Source organism: Schistosoma mansoni, chromosome 1, assembly GCF_000237925.1.
Source record: "Schistosoma mansoni strain Puerto Rico chromosome 1, complete genome".
Taxonomy (NCBI): Eukaryota; Metazoa; Platyhelminthes; class Trematoda; order Strigeidida; family Schistosomatidae; genus Schistosoma; species Schistosoma mansoni.
In genome coordinates, this window is record NC_031495.1 from 7,960,965 (window position 1) to 7,984,468 (window position 23,504).

General features: G+C 33.0%; 1 protein-coding gene across 1 annotated transcript in view; it reads left to right on the top strand.

The window, feature by feature from the left end:
- The first annotated feature begins 566 nt into the window (after window positions 1-566).
- Smp_003440 (putative spfh domain / Band 7 family protein) overlaps window positions 567-23,504 on the top strand; it is a 30,185-nt gene continuing 7,247 nt past the window's right edge. The window contains exons 1-2 of the mRNA XM_018793135.1: window positions 567-1,378; window positions 18,056-18,415. Of these exons, the coding sequence (XP_018647678.1) occupies window positions 614-1,378; window positions 18,056-18,415 (1,125 nt within the window). The 5' untranslated portion in view covers window positions 567-613. The remainder of the gene's footprint in view (window positions 1,379-18,055; window positions 18,416-23,504) is intronic.

Consider the following 23,504-nt stretch of genomic DNA (forward strand, 5'->3'; position numbering starts at 1 on the left):
TTTGAAGTAAATAAATGCCATGACAAGTATATATGACTAGATTGTTCGAAATGTATAATCCAAATACACTACATTTAAAAAAAAAATCAATCTTGTCTTCTTATTGTTTTAGTCGAAAAGGAACTAATAACGTCAAATTGATGAATATTCCATATCAGAAGGGAGAAGTATTGGACGGCCGTTTTGTTCTACTGTGGGACTCCTCAGCAGTACGCATCCACGATCCCGCCTCACTAGGAGTCCCATAATGGGATTAAACGGCCGTCCAGTTCTTCCAGGTTTTCCATGGTAGTCTACCTTCAAATGACTCACAATCTTAACTATAAGAATATTTTATAATTGAATATTTTTACACATAATATTCCAATTATTACAGAAATCATTTTCATTATTAAATTATTTAAACTATCCAGACTGACCAATCAGAAAATAGAATTTCATATTCAGTTTAACCAATCAGAATTAAGTGTTTTCTTAAATAAATAACCGATACAGTTTTTTTTTATTCAGATTATCTCATAAATCATAATTTAGGATACTTTAACAGTTATATGTTTAGTATTATTATCTAATATATCTTTTTTTAATTCATGAATATTATGACCAGAATGTGATGCGGTTACCTATTCTATTAAACAGGTATAATGAACAAAAAATCCTTATTGAACAATTGAATCACAATTCAATTTCACTTGAAAACATTGAATCATCCATTACTAGTTACTTTAATCAAACAATAAAACTATTTAAACTAAATATTTTTATGATGGATAATTTAGAACAAAGTAATATGGAAACAATGAAATCGAACAGTCTATTGAAATCAGATGAAACACAGTCTGTATCAAAAAATCCAATGGTTCCATTATCTCATTTAACAAATACAAAAGAAGTTAAAACAGATCCATTAGGTCTTGTTATTGCTAAACGTAAACGTAAAGAAATGGCTGATCCACAAATAGCTGAAGCAATATTGTCTGCATCGAAATTACCTCCACCTATTGTACCAGAGACTACAAACTCAGTGGATGTTCCAGAAGAATTGTTACAAATATTAGCATTAGCTAAAGATTATGATAAAGATGATACAGAAAATATTGACTTTTTCAAGAATTATTCACTTATACAACCTAGAAAACCATTAAACACTCAAGTGAATAATGTAACATACATGAAACGTGAACGCCTATGCAAGTTATCATCATTGAAAAAGTATTTCATTACTAAAGATTTTATGGAGGATACTGAAGAAACTCGAACTTTGGTACAGAATACTGTTCATACAGATGAAGAATGGTTTATGGAAAGCTTTTTACATGTATTGTGCATTTTACTGATCATAATTACATTACCATTGTCTTTGATATTTTGTTTAAAGGTGAGTTATTCTTTCAAATATTTTCATTATTAATACAATGACTGTATTTCAACAAATGCTATTCACTTATAGTTCGCTTTATTCGAATCCAATTTATACTTAGTTTCATGATAGTTGATTTCTTCAATTAGTTTTCTGGATGACGTTCATAGATTTGACGTTTTCAACAAGGGAAAACTGAAGTTTCTAATCTCAGATTATTTACATTCTAAATAAAATATCTATAACCCTGCTTAGCTACCAGATTTATTTCCTCTTGCAGTCCTAGATTTTCCTTCTGATAAAACCAATTGTTCAAAATCAATATAGAATGGTATTTGTTAATTGGTTTTGTTTGAAATAAATTCGGAATAAGTGGAAAGCATTTGGCTAGTGTATCATAGTATAGGACTCATCAGTAGTTCGCATTTATCACTCTACTACAGAGACTCGAACCCAAGACCTTAGGTCTAGCATATGAGAGCTTAATCTTTAGATCACTGACCCGTAATCCAACTTTAGTTTTGATCCATGGTGTCCATGTTATAACGTATGTTTTTATACGGCAAGAAGTTAGATAAATCGTGATAAAAAACGATTTCAGTGTAAAGAATATTGAGATACATCACAATTGATTGATCACTGGGTGGTGATCAATGTCATGTGTGTCAAGTCCTTCTTGGTGCTGATCGAATGCTATCGATCAAGTTGCAATGTGGCCACTAGTCCAGGTGGCTCGACACTGCGTGCACTAAGTTTAGATAAGATGGTGGTTGGAGGTGGTCAACAGGAAACCTTGGACCCGGGTTTCGTGCTACTTGGCACTCGTTAGCAAGGTGTACCTGTAATCTTGAGGGAACTGGTGCTCCATGACGGATTCGACCCCTTGTCACTCAGCTTCACAGTCAGAGATGTTACCACTGAGCTATTCGGGCCTCGACCGACCTCCTGTAGGACTGAGATGTAATCACAATTGATTGATCACTGGTTGGTGATCAATGTCATGCGTGTCAAGTCCTTCTTAGTGCTGATCGATGCCATTAATATCGAGATACATACTACAAATACTACAAAACAAGAGTGTATCATTTATAAAGGAAAAATAAATTAAAAGAAACATCCTTCCGTTGCTAATAGTGTTCCTTCAAAAAGAAATATCATAATCATTATGGACATTTGTATTGAGGTCAAAATAATCTTCTATACATAATCTGAAAAAAATTGTCAATCATTATCGGTACAATATCTGAAGTAACCAAACTGTGTGTGTGTGTGTTTACAACTATGCATAGAAGTAAATGTATATTTCCTTTAAAACAATGGGTTTTATTAATAATTAAAATATATCAGTAATTGAATTGAAACTAATACGGTCTTGATGAAACTTTTTTAAGTAGTATATTCGTCAATCATAAAATACAAAACCTATTTGGTTAGAGAATCGTATGCTTTTGTTCTCTGCTAATTAAGTAATATATATTGAAACTTATTCTTACCCTTGAGATAGTCCGAAAGTGTTAACATTATTTATTCAGCAAAATTATTTATTGAATTAATAATTATGTAGTTTTAATAGTTGAGATCATAAGTTAATTGACCTAGACCACCATTGGGAAACTGGAAGCATTGGACGGCCGTTTCGTCATATTGTGGGACTCCTCAGCAGTGCGTATCCACGATCTCGCCTTACGAGATTCGCAAATTTACTAGTTGAGATAGACTGTGGTCTGTTACAATTTACAAGGTTGTTATAAAATGTATGTGTACTTTGAAATGTTATCAAAATAATATTAGACAGAATTAACCTTATAACTTGTAGTTGTAAAAATATACGTTTCGTAATTATTTTAAAATTATTCTTGTTTGAAATACATGATGTAATGACCAAGACCATAAAGTTCGGGTGAAGTTATGAGTTAAGTTTATAGTGGTAACGAAAAAAACAACAACAAGAGTTACTAAATTGGCTAAGTAAACAAGTTAATTCAAATAAGTTTATCACTTCATGTAAAATGAAATGTCACAATTGAAGTATTTTCTTAGAATTAACAATCTATCTAAAATAATACAAACAACGTTGGATGTCATTTCGGTGGTCTAGAGATTAGGCATTCTCACGTGAGACTGAAGATCCTGGGCTCGAGTCTCGCGTGTAAGGTAATGGATGCGCACTGCTGAGGAGTCCTATATTAAGACGAAACGGTCGTTTAGTACTTCCAGGTTTTGAATGGTGGTCTGGCTTAAACCGGCTCGTAAATTCAACTGTGAATTGTTTTGTTTTCTAATAAGTTTGATTAATTTCAGGTTCAACGTCTTTTTAATGATAATTAGGAAATTTAACATTTACATACCCTCAATATTTATTCCAGTACCTTTCAAAGCTGTCATAAAATCAATTTATTATTGACAAGATGTCTTCATGGAATAGTCAGCAAAACATTAAATTATCAAAGCACGTGAATAAATTTCAAGGAAGTGATTTCTCGTAGCCATGATTTGCAAATAAATTCTATTGTTTAAATAGTTTAGGCTATTAATATTACCAATAAAGATGGATAGTGGCTAGCAATGGAATCCAGGCTGACGCCCGTTTCGTCCCATTTGGGACTCGTCAGCTGGATTTACCTGCATCTCAAAGTTGATGTTCACTCTGGGACTCGAACCCGATGGGAAGATTCAAATAAACAATACCAAGTGAATATTAATATTACCGTTTAATTTTCTATGAAGAAAGTGGTTTTACACCATTAATTACTGAATGAATATTCTAGAGTGAAATGTACTTCGTTTGCTGATTTAGCTTTGTTTGAGAGAATTAGGCAGTTCTATAGCTGCCATCGACAACTTAATGAAAAAGTTACATAATGTTAACCTTATCATTATACGGTTGCGCTACTTAGTTCAAGCTTTGATCTTCTTAGATCATGACTAAAAGTTTTAAAAAAACGACTCGACTATTTGTAGATGAACAGTGTCTGAAGAAACATTTAGGTCAATTATATTTGAATGACATTCCCCTGTTTTAATGTATGTTAGACACATTATTTAAGCAGACAGAAGAAAATACATAAGGTGACTTCTAATTATATATATATATATATCGCTAGATCTACATGATAATAGTTTCATGTAGTTTTATATAACAGTCTGTCTTTGTTGTATCTTGAACTTAGATTATTAGTATGCCCCGTATAACTTGAGCACTCAAATGCTAGAACCTTCCCAAGTCGCAAATGAGAAGACAGAAGTGGAATGAATGTTATTCCAAACAGTCTCAATTTTGGTACAAAACTCTCAGGTATTTATAGTTTTTAGTAAAAACGAAATCATCATAATAGTTATCCAATCCGCACACAAGGGGTTATTAGCATTTGTGCAATAGGGAAGCTACACGTAGTGATTCTGGAATATTCTTTCAAAAGCTGATTGGATGGAATATGTTCAGCTATTTCTGAGCTTCTTAAAGCTTCCTCGACTTCACCTATGGACCGTCCCCACAGTTTTGAAATGTGTAATGGTCTGATAGTTCATTATTCTATTGAGTAATTTATAAAACATCATTCCAGTATTATATTCACTACTTGAAACTAGAATCTTCAAGACAGTCATCTCAATGAATATGTCATTAAATCATTTAATTATTTCTCAAAATTACCGAAAATTACTGAGTCTTTTTTGTATTCACGAAAAAAATCAATGAAATATTACCATAAAATTGCGCGACCCACTTTCATTGTACTGAGGCAGATACCTGTCTCTCTCTTCAACTATAAAATTACTATAATCTTCACAAAACCCCCTTCTGATGATGATCATAGGCTCACTACTGACTGGCTCCATGAGGTAATTCCCGGAGTTCTAGTGAGAAATCGTGACCATTAGATCAATTCCATGTCAGGTAGAGACCGGTATCTACCTCAGATACAATGGAAGTTGGTCGCGCAATTTCACGGATTGGTTGAACTTGGACATCGACACCGTTGGATGCCGGCTCAGTGGTCTATCAGGTAAGTGCTCTGGCGCAAGACTGGTAGGTCCTGGGTTCGATTCTCGCTCGCGAGGCGGGATTGTGGGTGCGCACTGCTAAGGAGTCCAACAATAGGGCGAAACGGTCGTCCAGTGCTTCTAGGTTTTCGATGGTGGTCCAGCTTCAGTTGACTCATGATCTCAACCATATAAAATTACTAAAATCTTCACAAAACCCCTTTCTGAAATAATCCCATAGTTGAATCCTTTTTCTTTTCAAATGTTCGTTATTAAGTTCATTTCTTTTTTTATTTATAACAGACGAAACAATGAATTCAGTCTACCCAGTTATTAGTTTTTGATACCAGATTTGATGGATTACTTTTTTTAATCATTAAAATATTAAACTTCTCTTGTCTACAATACTTTGTTGTTGTTTTTCTCTTTGAAAAGTTCATAATCAATCATTTTGAAAAGAAACTTTATGACATATAAACAATATTACTCATTTATTCTTTAAATAATCTTATAGTAGTAAGTAAATGATTTTTAGTTGAGATCATGAATCGATTAATATTAGATCATCACTGATAACCTGTAAGCATTGGACGACCGTATCGTTCTAGTTCTCAACAATTGGAATCCACGATTCTGTGCTTGAGAATCGAACCCTGGATATCCGGTCTCGCGTGCGAAGACTTAATCTCTAGACTACTGAGCCGACATTCAATGGTGTTAATGTCTAAATTTCAACCAATCAACAAAATCGCGCGACTATTTTCTTTTGTCTCTACCTGACATGGATTAGAGGGATCGTAGATGCGTACCGCTGAGTTGTCCCACACTTGAACGAAATGGCCGTCCACTACTTCAGGTGTTCAATAGTAGTCTGGCTTAGATAGACTTATAAATTCGACTATTAATATATAAATAAGTTATTTACATTTGTACAGTGGATTGTACAAAAATTTGGGTCATCTGTTTTTGAAATAATGCATACAACTCAAATACATGTTTTACATTTGTTTGGGTTGAACCGTTATAAATGCAAACTGTATATATACTCATGAGCTTTCATAGATGTAGTACAACTGATTACAATTCTTAATACCGGAGAACCCAATAAAAAAACCATAGTTACTAGCAAATATTTACTTTTTGCTTATTTTTGATAAAATCAGAAATATATATATAAATATATATGGGATATCAAATATCAAATATGTAATTGATGGCAAAAAAGGGTGTAGAAGTTGAAGTAGTACAAAGCTTCACTGCCTAAATATGAGTTACTGATAGTCACTGTTGGAATTATTCTTGATATATATTGTGAATAATCACGATTTCAATAGATGTTTAAGTGATATTTATTGTAATATTGGACAAGTGGTACTGAGATTCCTGTACTGTAACAATATTTAGTGTTATTTAGTTAAGCTATTACTATTCTAGTAATATAGAAAATATTGATAAATCCTCATATTTTTGAGAGCGAGACTATAATTTATGGACGAAGCTTGAGCGAAGGTAAAGTGACCTTGCGAATATTCACCGGCGAGACTATAAGTTGTGGATGAACCAATCAGGTATAAAATAACAGGTCTCGGATTTTGGCGCGAAATCACTCATCCATTTGGCTAAATAGAGTTTTGGTATTATTGCTGATGTCTGTTCGTGATGAAAACTCTAAATAGAATTCCTAAACTTAACCATAAACTGTTGATCATAATTCGAATTCCCCACACAGGTTAGGTGGACACTCTCAAGGTCAGTCTAGCGTTGTTCCAAGGTCGCCCATAAATTATGTTCCCATCTATTCACCTACTAAGAGTAAATGAAGGTTATAAACCGGTGTGAGAAATTTGAATGATGATTTCAAGTTGATGGTTAAGGTTAGGAATTAGATTTAGAGTTTTTATCACGAACGGACATTAGCTAAAATACCAAAACTCTATTTAGCCAAATGGATGAATGAACTTCAAGACCTATTGTCTTATATCTGATTGGTTTGTCCATATAAATTATAGTCTCGCCTTTTTGATTAGAATAACATATTGTTTTCATTTACACAGTCATCAGGCTTTATTCTAATATACAATGATAGCATTATTACTATATATTGATAAACTGAACTATTCTTTTCTTAGAGACATTAGGAAAATGATTGTAATTATAATGAATAGTCATAATGGAATAATTATCCAATTATTAACCTATTCTATTATATGTGGGTTGTTTGTGGAGATTTTCAGTAATTTTTATATATACTTGAAATCATGAATCAATTGAAGCTAAACCACCATGGAAAATCTGGAAGCACTGGACGGCCGTTTCGTCCTATTGATGGACTCTTCAACAGTGCGCATCCACGATACCGCCTCGTAAGATTCGATGATGATTTCAAGTATATATAAATATTCTATTATATATTTGTGATCAGAGGTAAACAGTTAGGTCTTCTTATTTCTTTCTAGTTTTTATACAGTAGGACAAAGAAAAAACATAAAGAATCTAATTGATAATCTAACTAGTATAATGTTATAGTCTTATCAGAGTTTGTTCAAATATATACATAATCTATAGTACTTTAATGTCAAAATTCGCTTGTTAGTTAACTACTACATAGATGATGTCGGAAGTCTTTCCTTTGTGTTCGCCTTGTTTTTGTGTCCATGATAATATTATGATCCTAGAAATTATAAAAGATGACAGATGGTTTGACTTAAATTCTTTCGGGTTTCTTTGTTGTATTAATAATAAAATTTAAATAGAACATAAGGATTAAAGTATGATAAGACTATTGTTCTTTGATGTGTTTATATGTTGTCATACTCAAATTGTAGTTGATTTTCATGTATTGGCTTCATTAAGAGTATTAAACTTTACTTAAATGTAGGCGATATGTCTGAAAAGATAATATATTATGTAGTCCCTCCGGGGGCTACTGCCGGTCTCATGCCCGGATAAAGGAGGAGGGTTGAGCATGGGGTTAGCGACACCATCTAACTAACTTGCTAAAAAAAACGCTTACCAGAAAAATAAAACCAAAATTAAATAAAGTGTATATTTCAATCATGTAGGATAGGATTACAATAATATTTTCCAAGTGTTCACATAAGACTTGCCTTTGTCAAGAACATCAATTAAGAACGAACAATCTATACGTCATTTGCTTTTAAACTAGTAGAATGTGTTACGTAAGTAGGAAAGACAAGTCACATTGATGTATTAGTTTAGTCATAATCTTCGTAATTGAACTGTTCAAACTTTGAAATCCATTGACAAAGTGGAAAGAAAAGTCAGACAGAAATGTGCTTCCAGATTTTCAATGGTGGTCTAACATTGATTGGTTCATGATCTTAAGTAAAACTCAACAATCATCACAATCCTATAATAAGGATTGTTTCTTCTTCATTCCTCATGTAATATAACTTTTTCAACCCTTACAACCCGCGAAAAGTTTACTCATTTTATTGGAATACAATACAAGTTTATTATTATCAACCTACAAAAGAAGTATTTCGCTTGGAGACTGATTTTTATTATATCTCTTTTAAAGTATTTCAGTTGTTTTGAATTTATCTTTTGTGAAACTTGTCCCCTATAATTTTTTCTTACGGAATAAGATGGTTATAAACTGAATGAGGCGGAAAATCCTAATAGCTGTGACGAATTTTATTGAGATCTTGAGTCCATTTAACTTAGACGACCATTGGAGATCTGAAAGTCGTAGTATAATACTCTTCAGGAGTACCCGACCAAGGCTGCAGAACAAGGTGACGAATGTTTAATTTCTAAACCACTCAGCTGAAATCAATTAGCGTTCTTGTCCTTATCCAGTCGTTTCACGACTGACAGCTTCTTCACCTCAAATACGCTTGAAGTATTGTCCATCAACTGAATGTCATTGTCATGTAATCTAGGTGATCAAGCATTATGTGGATAATTCATTTCATTTATATAATTTCATTGGTTTTATCAAGTAATATAATTAAACTTGAAAAAAATATTCCGGTGACTAAGTAAGCTTATACAGTAATTCTCAGAATATTAGTACATTTTGTGCATAATACGATGTATTTTCCAATTTCCCAATTTTCATATCTTAAATATACAGCGATTCCCCAGTCTGTTCAAAACTGAAAAAGTTACAACTACAAATAGTTATGTATATTTAGATTATATATATATAGATTGGATGGTACCTGTAATGGGAAACTTTTCATTACAGAACGTCTCCGTTAGTTGAACAGAACTTGTAAATTAAGTTTCCTTGTTTCTATAACAACCAAATTTTCAAAATTTCAAAATTTACATTCAATTAGATTTGAAATTATAATATTTTTCTAAATGTCAACTTGGGTTGTATTTGTCTAAAAAGGCTGATGTAGGTACAGTAAATTTAAATTGTATTATATTCATTTTAATAATTATCTTAATCAAATAGGTTTTTATAGAGTTGAGATCATGAGTCAATTGAAGCTAGACCACAATAAAAAATCTGGAAGCACTGGACGGCCGTTTCGTCCTATTGTGGGACTCCTCAGCAGTGCACATCCACGATCCCGCCCCACGAGATTCGAACCCAGGACCTACCAGTCTCGCGCCAGATTTTTAACAAAAATACAAGTCTAAAAGGAATGATGCATGATCAATAGTACTGTATTCCAAATGTTTATAATGATAGGTTAAATTATTTTCTCAAAGAGAACCTAAAGTTAAATTGAAAAGACATTTCTTCTACCTAATCACTGAATTTCAAAACGAGAACTTTCACTATGGTCAAATATTTTGAGCAAATGTTTGCATTAATGGTTTTCAATGAATATTTGAAGTACAGATTAACGCTTATTGAAGCGAAGCAAATGTTAATTTTATAAAGGAGAGCATGGAAACCAACTTGTATCCAGAAACATAAAACTGAAAAAAGTTAACTGCCAAATATAAGTTTCTACTGCTTGCCGAAAAAAGAAACATAAACTATTACCTAAATTCACTTGTTCAGGACTGCAATTGATCAGTCTTTTATTGGCATATGTCCATACTATGAGGATTGCCTCGATATTGCCTTAATTCACAAACACATATGCCAATAAGAGACTTATCAGTTACAGTCCTAAACATTAATGAGATGATTCAAGTAAATAATACCAAGTGAATTTAAAATTCACCCCATTGTACATGTAGATGGCTATTAGGACTCAGTAGCTAAGTAGATAGCGCTATAGCGTTTGAAACGAACGGTACTGGGTTCAAGTGCTAGAGTGAACATCAACTGTGAGATGCAGGTACATCCATCTGACCAGTCTCAAATAGGACGAAACATGCAACCTGGATTCCACTGCTAGCCACTATCCATCTTTGCCTTTATTGTTTTCGATTAGATCCTCATCAGGTTTTACTTTAATATATAGTGATATCAAGGCAGTTTATGAGTCAATGATAACAGTGGAATAGATTACATAAATAAACATAATAAAAGAAAAATACTAATTGGTAGTGTGATGACAGGTGTACTGGTTATGATAAGAATAATAAAGGCTTGTATCCATGTTTCATAGTGGGAATTAGGAAAATATATACACTGAAATAACATTCATAAAAAAATATAAAATTACGTAATTAGGAGTGTTCAGATAATCGGGCTGTGATGTGTATATTTGCGAGAAGGAAATAGTGGCAGGGGTTAAGGAAAAAATAAACGAAGAAAGAGTACGTAAAATCTTAGTGAATGAATTTGAAGTCCATGCATTTTCAAGATGTTACAAATTTCTTATGAACCCAAAGACTTGGATTGTGTTTTGACTAACTACATTGAAAAGTCTTATCAGTTTTTACTTTCATGGAAAATAGTATCAGAAATTGATGTAGGTTTGTTCTCTGAGCTAGATGGTTTCGAAAATTAACGGAAAACAATGGTACTGAATGAAGCCATACAATGATTTATAAAGTTATTAGAAATATTAGTCTGTTATAAAGTGGCTTTTTAGTGAGTGATTAACAAATATGATTGAAAACCTTTAAGTGATTAAATAACCCTACAGGTAATTAGAGAAATGATAGTGAAGATCATAGATAAGACTTAAGAAATGAAACGTCAAACTGATACTTATCAATTAGATGTATGCGAAACAAAAGAATACTGATCATATTTAATAATATTTGAAGGGGGAAGGATTAGCACCAAGTTGAAATGAACGACCGGACACATGGGGTTATTCTAATCAGAATGTTTTGATATAACATCTGCCTGAGTAAGTGAACAGGCAGATATATCTTTGTGTACGCTTACATATTGCATCGGACTATTACGTTTCTACAGGAAATTCACACATTACTTTACAAATGAGACAGTTAGCATCTCTAATATTACAGGCGGTCATGCCACAAAAAATATAATGACATAGTCATATATATATATATACATATATATATAGTCAACCAATGGTGTACATGGGCTCCAGTATCCTGAGGGGACAAATGGCGTATGAACCGTTGTTGGTCACCGGCTACCATGGAACTGCATCTACTCACGATGTTCCACTGCCTTACGGATCAGATCTTTAGGTCGAAGACTCCGGGTGTGGCCTTCTAAGAAAACCACCTTTTTCAGTTTGGGTACCTAGGCAGTATCTCAGCCCTCACAAAAATCAAATGAGATTTGTGTGGCGCATATATTTCTGGTGCTCCATTGTACCAATATTTATGTGTTTAAATAAATAAATAGTAAATTTTAATGAATCTCTTTTGTACATATAGTTTGAGTTTTTCTATGTCCATAATGAAGGATTCAAAAACGAATAGGAGAAAAAATTATACTCTTTTGGTACGTCTTTATCTTCTACATGTAGAGGACTTTGAAAAGAGGATTTGCTTTAATTGAATGAATAATGTTGACAGGATATTCTATAACTTCGCTCTTAATCTAAAAAGAAGTTGCCGTTCTTTAACCAGGTAGATTAGTATTCATGGCCTTTCTTGGACAAACTTCAAAACAATCAACCAATCTACTTTTATCCATAGAGACAGGTGAAATCGTAGTATTACATTAAACAGTTAGATGTAAGAGTTTATTCGTAAACATTATTCCTAAACCTACTGCGATAGAAAGTTCTTCTGATAATATTTGAGATCCTTATCTTCAAGTTATCGACAGATGTGCCATCTTTGAAGTTAACATTAATGTAAAGTAAATTCTTTCATAAGAATACATATTATGTTGAATGTTCTGAGATTATTGTTTGGCTTTCAACGCATAATTAAATATTTTATTTTAATTATTTATAAAGTGTTCAAGTTTCAAAAATAAGGGTAACTCAATCAATCAATAAAATGTAACTTACAACACGAAAAATCAATCTGAAAGTATCAAGGGAATTAGCTGAAAGTTATATTTATCCATTTTTTAAAGTGATATTTTGTCTAGAGTTAACCAGACTCATCCAAAGCATAGTGATATTTAAACAGAAACACAAAAATTTTTTTTACATATTTTTTCAACATGATTTTATATAAATGTCCATATTTATTCATTACTCAAACCCAAGACTTTAGGTCTCGTGCACGAAATTTTAACCTCTAGACTAATGAGCTGACAACCAACTATGACAATGTCTAACTTTAATCGATCCATGATCATGTTCAATTCTTCATTTATCATCTAAGGTGGATAACTTTCTCCACTCGATTTAGATTAGACTCTACTGGTCATAACTTCTCACTAGAACTCCAAGAATTACAACTTTAAGCTGGTCACTAGTGAGTACATAGTTATTATCAGAATAGAGATTTCGGAGAGGTTGTAGTATTTTCACAGTTGAATTCATCAGTCAATCCAAACTAGACCACCATTGAAAACCTGGTTGTCTATCTTAGATCAACTCCTGAATTCATTGTCATAACTAAAAGTTCTGATACAAAAACTACACTTTGTATGGAAACATTTTTTTTTGATGATTGCTATTTCTAGTATTATCATTAATGAGCTACCTATTAAATGAACTTATTAATAGACATTTAAAAGCAATAAACAATAAATAATGTATGATGTGTACTACTGATGTTGATAGATGCAAGTAGTATATATCATCAATCCAAAGTGAAATGCCTAGAAGCAAAAGGTTAAGAAGATCGAAGAAAAAAGAACAAGTACAAAGAATGATTGGTATGAAAATGGAGGAACAACGAAGTCTGATACGATTGATTAACATTTCGCAAATGGAGTATTTACTGTATGATTCTAAGATATTACTAATTGATTGTCCCCACTTATGTTCTTGTTTACTGCAAATGTAACTGTTAAGTTTATAAACACTGATCGATTATATTGATGTGATAATTAATTATGTAACACTTATAGATAATACATTTACTACAAGTGTAAAATGCTATTTGGGAAATAAATAAATAAACAACAATATTAAATAATAATAAACAATGAAATGAGAAGAGAGAAACAAACTGTTTCAAAGATGTATACTTACTTACTTATTTAATAAATAAAAATCATATATCAGAAGAGGATATTGTAGAGATTTTAGTCATTTTATAATTGAATTCATCCCAGTATGGGGTTCGTACGACATGGCCGTCCAGTTCTTTCAGATTTTCCATGACGATCTAGCTTTAACCAACTCATGAATTCAACGATAAAGAATTATATAATCTAAATTTATATTTGAATAAATGAGAATAAACTTAAAATAATAGCCCCCAAATGCCCTGGTACGGCTGAGAGTGGGGAGAGTCCGCTCGCTCTCTAAAAATGCTCTCATATAGTCACGTGTATATAGCCTATGTCAGGGAAGTCCTAATCCCTGCCTTCTCACGCCTAGGATGTTGTTCACGAAATTGAGAGGACGATTGTCCGGCACTTTAACCGGGTTGGTGGACACAGAAAATCCACTTAGGGGAGTTGGAAAACCCTGATTTAAAACCAATGATGTACATGGGCTCCAATATCCTGAGGAAACAAATGGCGTATGAATCAATCGTTTATCACCGGCTACCATGGGACTGCATCTCTTGACGTTGCTCCACTGTCTTATGGATCAGACCATTAGGTCAAAGGCTCCAGGTGTGTCCCCCTAAGAAAACTACCTGTTTCAGTTTGGGCACCTGAGAAGTATCACAGCCCTCACACAAATCAAATGAGATTTGTGTGGCGCATATATATCTGGTACCCTCATGTACCAATATTTATGTATTCAAATAAATAAATAACTTAGAATAATACACCTAATGTTTACTTACAATAAAGTACATTAAACATTCTATTAATGAAGTTCTGAATGGAAAACCTTTCTATTTAACAATATGATTGTGTTTATTTTGAGTGAATTAGTTGGATAGATGTCTATTAACCATCTAAAAAGTGTATACAATTGTTTTGTGTTTACGTAAACAATGGGGTATGAAAAAATGATTTGAAATACTCCATAACTTTGTGGTAAGGTAGAACTACAAATTGTTTTTTTCTCATTATTTCCTAACTGACAAATAAAGTGAAATGTCTTTTCTGAGATTAGTATAAGAAATGATTTAATTATGGTGTATAACGAAATGATTAATTAACCTATGACTATACAGATTAATAAAGCAATCTTCGACGAATTACACATCAGAGAGTGAATACACAAGCAGAGAGTTTCGTTTTTAAACTGTAGGATTTGTTCTATCTGGAACTCTACTCTGAGAGATGCTACCCAAAGCTCTCTCTGTAGGTAATTTTAGAGCGAACCTCGACAATGATGAATGTGTTCATGATTTGTGGTCGTTTTTATGAAATTGTAAACAACAACTGACTAAGTCTATTTTCAGTCATTGGTCCTATCGTACATAATCCTGACCATTACTATTGTCATCATTATCAATAACTTCATCTATCATACCTTATGTCTTACCATCTCTGTCTATTTTCTGTTACATCACATCTATCAGTTACTTATTTGCCAAATCAATCACTTGATTAAAATAATTTGTCTATTTTCCTGGCACCTATACTCTCCCATTATTTTGCTTTCTCCTAAGTTTTAAATCCTTTGTATTACAACCAACCAGCTGACTGCTTTGTAACATGATGTCCACTGGCTCCAACAGTCCCGCTACTCTAGGAACAAGCATATCCATTAAAAGTGAAGACATACCGACCTCCTAAATAATGTTGAATTCACTAGGACTAGTGTAGCCAAGTAGCTAAACCACCGGTCTGCATAGATGCTGGTTATCAAATATTTCTGGGATCAATAAACATTTATACTTTAAGTAATAAGGATTAGTATACATTATGAAGTTTGTTGATAAAAACGGTTTTACAAACGAAATTAATTGTTGAATCATATATCCACATTAAACATAAATTTTTCATCACAACTTTTAAAGGAAATATAATATTTAGATAAAGATTTCTGTTGAGACTATGAATCGATCAATTTTAGATCATTATTCATAACCTGGCAGCAGTGGAAGACCGTTTCGTCCTAGAATGGTACTCCTCAGCAGTGCGCATCCACGATCCCCACGTGACATTTGAACCTGAGGCCTTCGGTCTCGTGTGCAAATGCCTGACCTCTGGGCCACTGATCCGACAGTTACCCACCGAAGACAATGAAAAATGGTTGCGCGATTTCGCGGATTGTTTAAAGTTAGACGTTAGAATTGTTCGATATCAACCCAGTGATCTAGAGATTAAGCATTCTCGCACGAGACCAAAGGTCCTGGGTTCGAGTCCCACATACGAAATCGTGGGTGCTCACCGTTCAGGGGTCCCATACTAGAACGAAACAGTCGTTCAATGCTTACAGGTTATCAATGATGATCTAATATTAATCAATTCATGATCCCAATCAAAAAGTGAACAATCTCTACAACTTCATACTGAAAATATTTCTGTTTTAATATATAAATATATAAACAGATGTTTGGAAAAGCATCTGATTGTAGATGATGTATCTCAAATTCGTTGTTCTGATATTTCATTTAACTCGATTTCTCCATATTTATACATTTTCAAATCATTCTATAAAAAGAATTTTTTTTTATTCAATGAAAAAAAACTTTTTAACTTCATCTTAATTCTTTTAGAAGTTAAGGATTTATCATGACTTGAATATCTATCTCTTCAAGGGATTATGAAAAATTTTTTCACCGAATCTGAAAATCGGGGGTTTTTTTGTGGAGATTTTCAGTAATTTTTATATATATTTGAAATCATAAGTCAATTGAAGGTAGACCACTATCGAAAACCTGGAAGTACTGGACGGCCGTTTCGTCCGATTGTGGGACTCCTCAGCAATGCGCACCCACGATCCCACATCGCGAGATTCGAGCCCATAACCTATCAGTCTCGCGCGCGAGCACTTAACCGATAGAGCACTGAGCTCTTTGGCATTCAACGGTGATAATGTCTAACTTCAACTAATCTACGAAGTTGGGCAACCGTTCACCAAGTGTCTTCAGTGAGTTGATATCTCCAAACAGACCTGGTTGAACTCCACTGTACACTGCTTCTCACTAGAACTCCAGGAAATACTTCATGGAGCCAGTAACTAGTGAGCATATAATAAGGGGGTTGAATTTGAAAATCATTTTAGAAGAAAAAAACAAAAAACAATTTATGTTATGAAGCCTTCTTATTGAAACTTCATGCATCCAATAAATAAAAGAACATTGGAGTTATTGTTCTGATGATGTTGCGGCATTTGAATTTTTGTTTTATTGAATTCATTTAGGTAATATTCAATGATCACTGGAAAGTTTGCATTCATTTGTCAAACATTATAGTCTGTTAGATGGATAACAATTAACAACATTTCAATCCCTAAATGATCTCAGTTAGATCACTATTGAAAGCCTGAGAAGCTGTGACCAGTAGAGTTCATTTTGTGTCGTATGTGAAACAGTTATCCCTCTACAGGTAATGAATGAATGTAGATCCGTATCATGAATTGAATTTATAAATGTACAACATTTGATCTCGGCTCATTATTATAGAGGTTAAACTTTCGCACTCTAGAGTTGAGGTCCAGGATTCAACAACCGGATGTGGGGTTGTGGATGTGCACTAATAAGGAGTTCAGCGGTACGACAAAACCGCCATTCGGTGCTTTCAGGTTTTCATTAATGGTCTAAGATTAGTAAAGTATTCAAACTTTGGAAATTTTACAATTTTCACAAATCCATTTTACTCTAGATAAGAATTAATTATGATATGGTCTCAGTAAAGATTTTTTATAGAACATTTTATTTAACTTAGATATAGTAGATTTAAATAGTAGAAACATTTTAATGACGGGTGTTTTTCAGTTATATTAGATTTCAGACTACTTGGATCATCTTTATAAATACAACATTTCAACTGAGATATTTATTATGAGCAGAGATGGACAGTGGATAGCAGTGGAATACAGTTTGACGCGCGTTTCGTCCTATTTGAGACTCGTCAGCTGGATGTACCTGAATCTCAGAGTTGATGTTCACTATGGGACTCGAACCCAATACTATTCGCTTCAAACGCCATCGCGTTATCTACTCGGCCACTGAGTCCTGATAACCACTTGCTTGTGCAATGGGGTGAAGTTGAAATTTACTTAGTATTGTTTGTTTGGATCTTCCCATTGATGTTTTTAGGACTGAAAATGGTTAGTCTCTAATTTAGTTTCTACAATTTTTATCGCATAAGTATTCCATTGATTTTATTAGTTATTATTACTGGTTATCACTTTTTTCTTATAGGTTGTAACACACTATGAACGAGCAGTACTATTTCGCCTTGGAAGACTGGTATCTGCAACTGCTAAAGGTCCAGGATTAATATTTGTTCTGCCCTGTTTGGATCGTTATCGTGTTTTGGATTTACGTACTTTTACATTTGATGTACCTACACAAGAAGTGCTTACAAAAGATTCTGTTACAGTTGTAGTAAATGCAGTTGTATATTATCGTGTAAGAGATCCTGTACGTGCTGTAGTTAATGTTGAAGATGCTAATCGAGCAACCAGAGTTTTAGGACAAACCACTTTACTCAACGTACTAGGTACAGTAAATTTAGAAGAATTACTTACTGCCAGAGAAGATATTGCAGCCTTAATGCAGGTAGGCTTACACAAATATAACATGTGTTATGTTAAATGTCACAATTGGATCTTAATGTATCTTATAGGTTTTGAAAGATGAGTTTTTGTATGATATTTCCATGTTTACAATAAATGAAGTTAGGCACTTGACAGAAATGAAAAGAATTATTTCAAAAAACTGTTAAGTACCTTAGAACAGAAAGTCTACATTTCAAAACTGCAAATAATCAATAACACTGTGCTTGTTTGATACAACTTTTGTGCTTCACATTGATGAATTTTGGTGTAACTCATTAAAGTAGCGACTCCTTTTTTAAATTATGATTCCATGCAGCAACAACTAACGTATTGTGGTGTGGTCTACTTATACCCACATAAGTAGTATATGGTGATAATCAACGGAGAACATATTTTGGTCGAAGATCGATAAGGAATTAACAGGAATGAAGTGCAATCGGTACGAAAATGCATGAACAATGAAATCAGAGAAGATGGACTGATATTTGCAGAAGGAACAGTTAAGATTGATACCATTGATTGTTATTTTGCAAATTAACTTTTTACTGTATGATTATCAGAATTTAGTGAGATATTCTGTAATTTGTGCTCAAGTACATTCGATTGACCCCAGTCGTGTTCTTTTTCACTACAGTATTACTTATTAAAGCTACTGTGGGACTTTCTGAAAAATTATAGAATAATTAAAGTTTATCCCATTGAACATTTAACCAATTTACTTAACATTAAAAGTCTCAATTTATAAATATTTTTATTTATAATGTCTATCTCACCTTAAATTTAGTTGCTTTACTTCACATCACTTCCCTTGACTTTCAATGAAGTTAAGCCTTCGCGCGTGAGACTGATAGATCCTGGGTTCGACTCTCATGCAGCGGGATCGTGGATGAGCACTGCTCAAGAGTCCCACATGAAGACGAAACGGCCGAACAGTGCTACCAGGTTTTCCATGGTTGTCTAGCTTCAACTGACTCATGATTTCAACTATTAAAATTACTATAATATCCACAAAAAAACCCTTCTGATATTAATAATATATTGATCAAACTTTTCAATTTTACTTAACAGATCTTATTTTCTTCAGGAAATGTTTAGATTATATCTAACTAAAGACTAACAATAGTACATATACAAAGGTCTTGACGTATTTAATTTTAATATGACAAGTTTGAAATATGCTTAATCTTAATGATCAAAGATAAAGATCATTGGAAAGAATAGTTTTGAATCAGATTTATATCAAGAGTATGCAGTAAAAGAAAAGTTTTATAGTTAGATATAAACTTAGTACCGAACAAGTGGTTATGATTGTTTTTGTTTTTAAATTTTATTGATTGGAATTAAAGTGAGCTTATAGTTAAATCGATAAAAAATTCAATTAATCGATTGATTGATTGATGTACTTGAATTGAAACTTACACATAGGTATTATGTATTGACAAGATAAAATAAAAGCCATGAAGATTTCTTACTTTCAAGGAAATGTTTATGGCTTCCAGGTTTTCAATGGTGGTCTAGCTTCAATTGACTCTTGATTTAAACTATATAAAATTACTGAAATCTCCACAAAACCCCTCCTGATAATAACCATATGCTCACCAGTTACTGGCTTCAAGAAGTATTTGCTGGAGTTCTAGTGAGAAGCAGTAATCAGTGGAGTTTGACCAGGTGTATTGTGAGATTGTAAATCACTGATGACAGTGATGGATGTGTCGCCCAACTTCGTGGAGTGGTTGAAGTTAGACATTAACATCATTGGATGCCGGCCGGCTCAATGGTCTAGAGGTTAAGCACTCACGCACGAGACTGATAGGTCCTGGGTTCGAATCTCGTGAGGCAGGATCGTGGTTGCGCACTGTTGAGGAGTCCCACAATAGAATGAAACGGCCATCTAGTACTTCCAAGTTTTCGATGGTGGTCTAGCTTTAATTCACTCATGGTTTCAACTATATAACATTACTAAAATCTCCATAAAACTCCCTTCTGATTATTTGTGTAAATCACTTTTCAGTTTAATGTTGTGAACATTATTAAATTTCATTGAAACCATGAACCAATAGAAGTTAGACTGGCTCAGTGGTTTAAAGGATAGTATTTCACGCGTAGGATCATATACACGTACTGATGAGGAGCATCAAAATGGGACAGAGTGGTCGTTGAACACTTCCAGATTTCCAATGGTGGTCTAAATTGTATAGGTTTATGATTTGAATAAATTACCTTTATCATACGTGAGGTACTGATTGGAGTAGTTTACAGGAAACCTTGTTTGAATTATGTTTCGTGCTGTTTAGCATTCCGGAGGAAAAAAAACTTTAATTCTTCAAGGAGTTGATGCTCTTTCCAAACATCATCTTACATCTCAACGTAGTACACGCGATATTAAGTCATATCGATAAGTGTTCACATTGCAACTTGATCTAAAGTGTTCAGTCATCAATAAGAAGAACTTCCTCTTCTCTAGCTAACTCATATGCCCATTTCAAATAAATTAAAATAATGATAAAGATAAAAAAATTTATTTTACATGAGAAATAACCATCTTACATCTAAAGTTTCTCAATTCGCCAAATTTCGTGGATTGTTCGAAGTTAGAATTTAACACCGTTGGATACCAACGAGCTCAGTGGTCTATTGGTTAGGCGCTCAAACGCGAGACTGATAGGTCGTGGGTTGGAATTTCGGGGAGGCAGGATCGTGGATATGCACTGTTGAGGAGTCCCACAATAGGATGAAACGGCTGTCCAGTTCTTCCTGATTTTCGATGGTGGTCTAGCTTCAATTGACTCATGAATTCAACCAATCATATTTAATCAATCAGAAACATTTGTAATTCATTAAATATAGAAACGTCTTCAAAATATTCATCTTCTATTTATCTCTAATTTAAATAAATAAATGTTTACCAAAATAAACAAACAAACAACTAAATACTCTAACCAATAGATGAATTTAATTGATTGAATTAATTCCAAAACGAACATAAATTTTTTTTTATTACTGTCTTATGTTAATCGTTTCATCCAAAAAATTTATAAAAAAAAATAAATCTGATCATGAGGTTGATTTTAATTACTGTTTACAGGAAACAAACAAACAAAAATAATAATAAAACGTAACTAGATTAAACTCATTTAGTATTGTTTGTTTGAATCTTCCCATTGATGTGTTAGGACTGCAACTGGTCAATCTCTAATTGGCATACTGTGCATACTGTGCCTATTGCCTGGATATAGCTTTAATTCACAAGCATGGTAAGCAGAGATAGATTAAGGTGTTCATTTCAATTTCATATACATAAACCAGATTATAACTTTAAAGGTGAGGTTAGCCATCATAGGGTTTATGATAATCTTTTTTTTTGTTTATTATTGTATTTGTTTACATGAATAATATTTACATTATTACGTTCTTCTATGGATAAGGTTGTAGTGAACAAGAACACTGGTGTGTGGGGAGATGCAATCGAGTGTATTTAACACAACATTACAGAATATCTCATTAAAATATGAGAATCATATAGTGAACAGTTTATTTGCAAAATAACAATCAATTGTCTCAATCTTAACTGTTTCTTCTGCAAATATCCGTCCATAGTCTCCGATTATAGTTGTTCATGCATTTTCGTACCAATTGCGTGCCGTTCCCGTTCTTTCGTTATCGATCTTCTACTGAAATACATTCAATGCCCAACTATCATCATATACTACTTATGTGGATATCAATAACTCGCACCACAAGGTTACAGATAGGGGAAATATTTTATTTATACTCAAAATATATCCTTTACTTAACTGTCCATACTAAATTTAATGTGGTGTATAACGGTTTAGATTATTTCATTCTTAATTACTCTCAATAGAATTTTGATCAATCTTAATGTGTTTATTTTCATTCCGTGCAGATTGCTTCAGTATATCCCTTTTATCATAAGTTTAAATAGAATAGGTGAAATATAACTAGCACTGGAATTCGAAATGTACAGTTTGACTTATTCGGTACTCATTATCTGGATACCACTGCTAGTTACATTCCATCTATTTTAATATAAATTTATGTCCCTTCTAAATGTTTTTATTTAAAGGATTTTTATTTATCATAGAAACCTGACATTAGTTATCAATGGATAATTCATTTCATCATTCATGTAAAACTAACCGAAACATGTATGAATCAAATCAAAATGCATATGAATCACCATAAACTTTATTACTTACCAACATTTTTTTTCATTTGTATGGGAAGATTTATGGAAACTATGAGATCTTCGCATTGAAATTCCCGAAATAATTTTAGCTGGACCCGCATTTAAGAACAAGAAGTCGTAAGCAAAGGAGTTAAAGCGTATCAGATGTGAGATAGTACCCACTGAAGACAATAAAATATGGTTGCACAATATCGTGGGTTAATTGAAGTTAAACTTGTACACCATTACAACCCAGCTCAGTAATCTACGGTTTAAGTGTTCACCATGTGACAAGAGATTTTGGGTCCAACTCCTGTGCGCGAGGTCGTGGTTCAAACCTTGAAAAATTTTGTATCCCACTATATAAAATCATTTTCTTTTCGGGTAGATTTCTAAAATGGATAAGGCAATGTTAATGCCTTTACCATTCACGGGTGAATAATAATAATGATATGTAATCAGCTAGTGTTCACAGCAGGATAAATAGAATTAATTTAATCTCTTTACCTATCAGTAATCTATAGATGTTAAACAATTCAATGACCTGCTGTGCGACATGGCTTTATAAACTATTATAAATTTTTAATATCACAATAAAGTTGATTAAACTGACGCGATTTGATCAATCTAGATGTGTAAAGTTTCTTTAAAGGGTATAAATGTGAAACCAGTATAAATGAACAATTGAATACTACTGTTAAAATATACTACTCACTTCTCTTCATTTATAAAAACAATTGTTCAAACAAATTAATGTAATTATCTTTTGTACAGATAAGTAACTATGCATTACTATATAAGAACTCTCGTCTAAATTAGAGCGAATAGTTTCACAGTATTTGAGCGCCGAGTTGATGTAAGACATTATATAGGAATAATATATATTTGTAAAATCTCAGCGAAT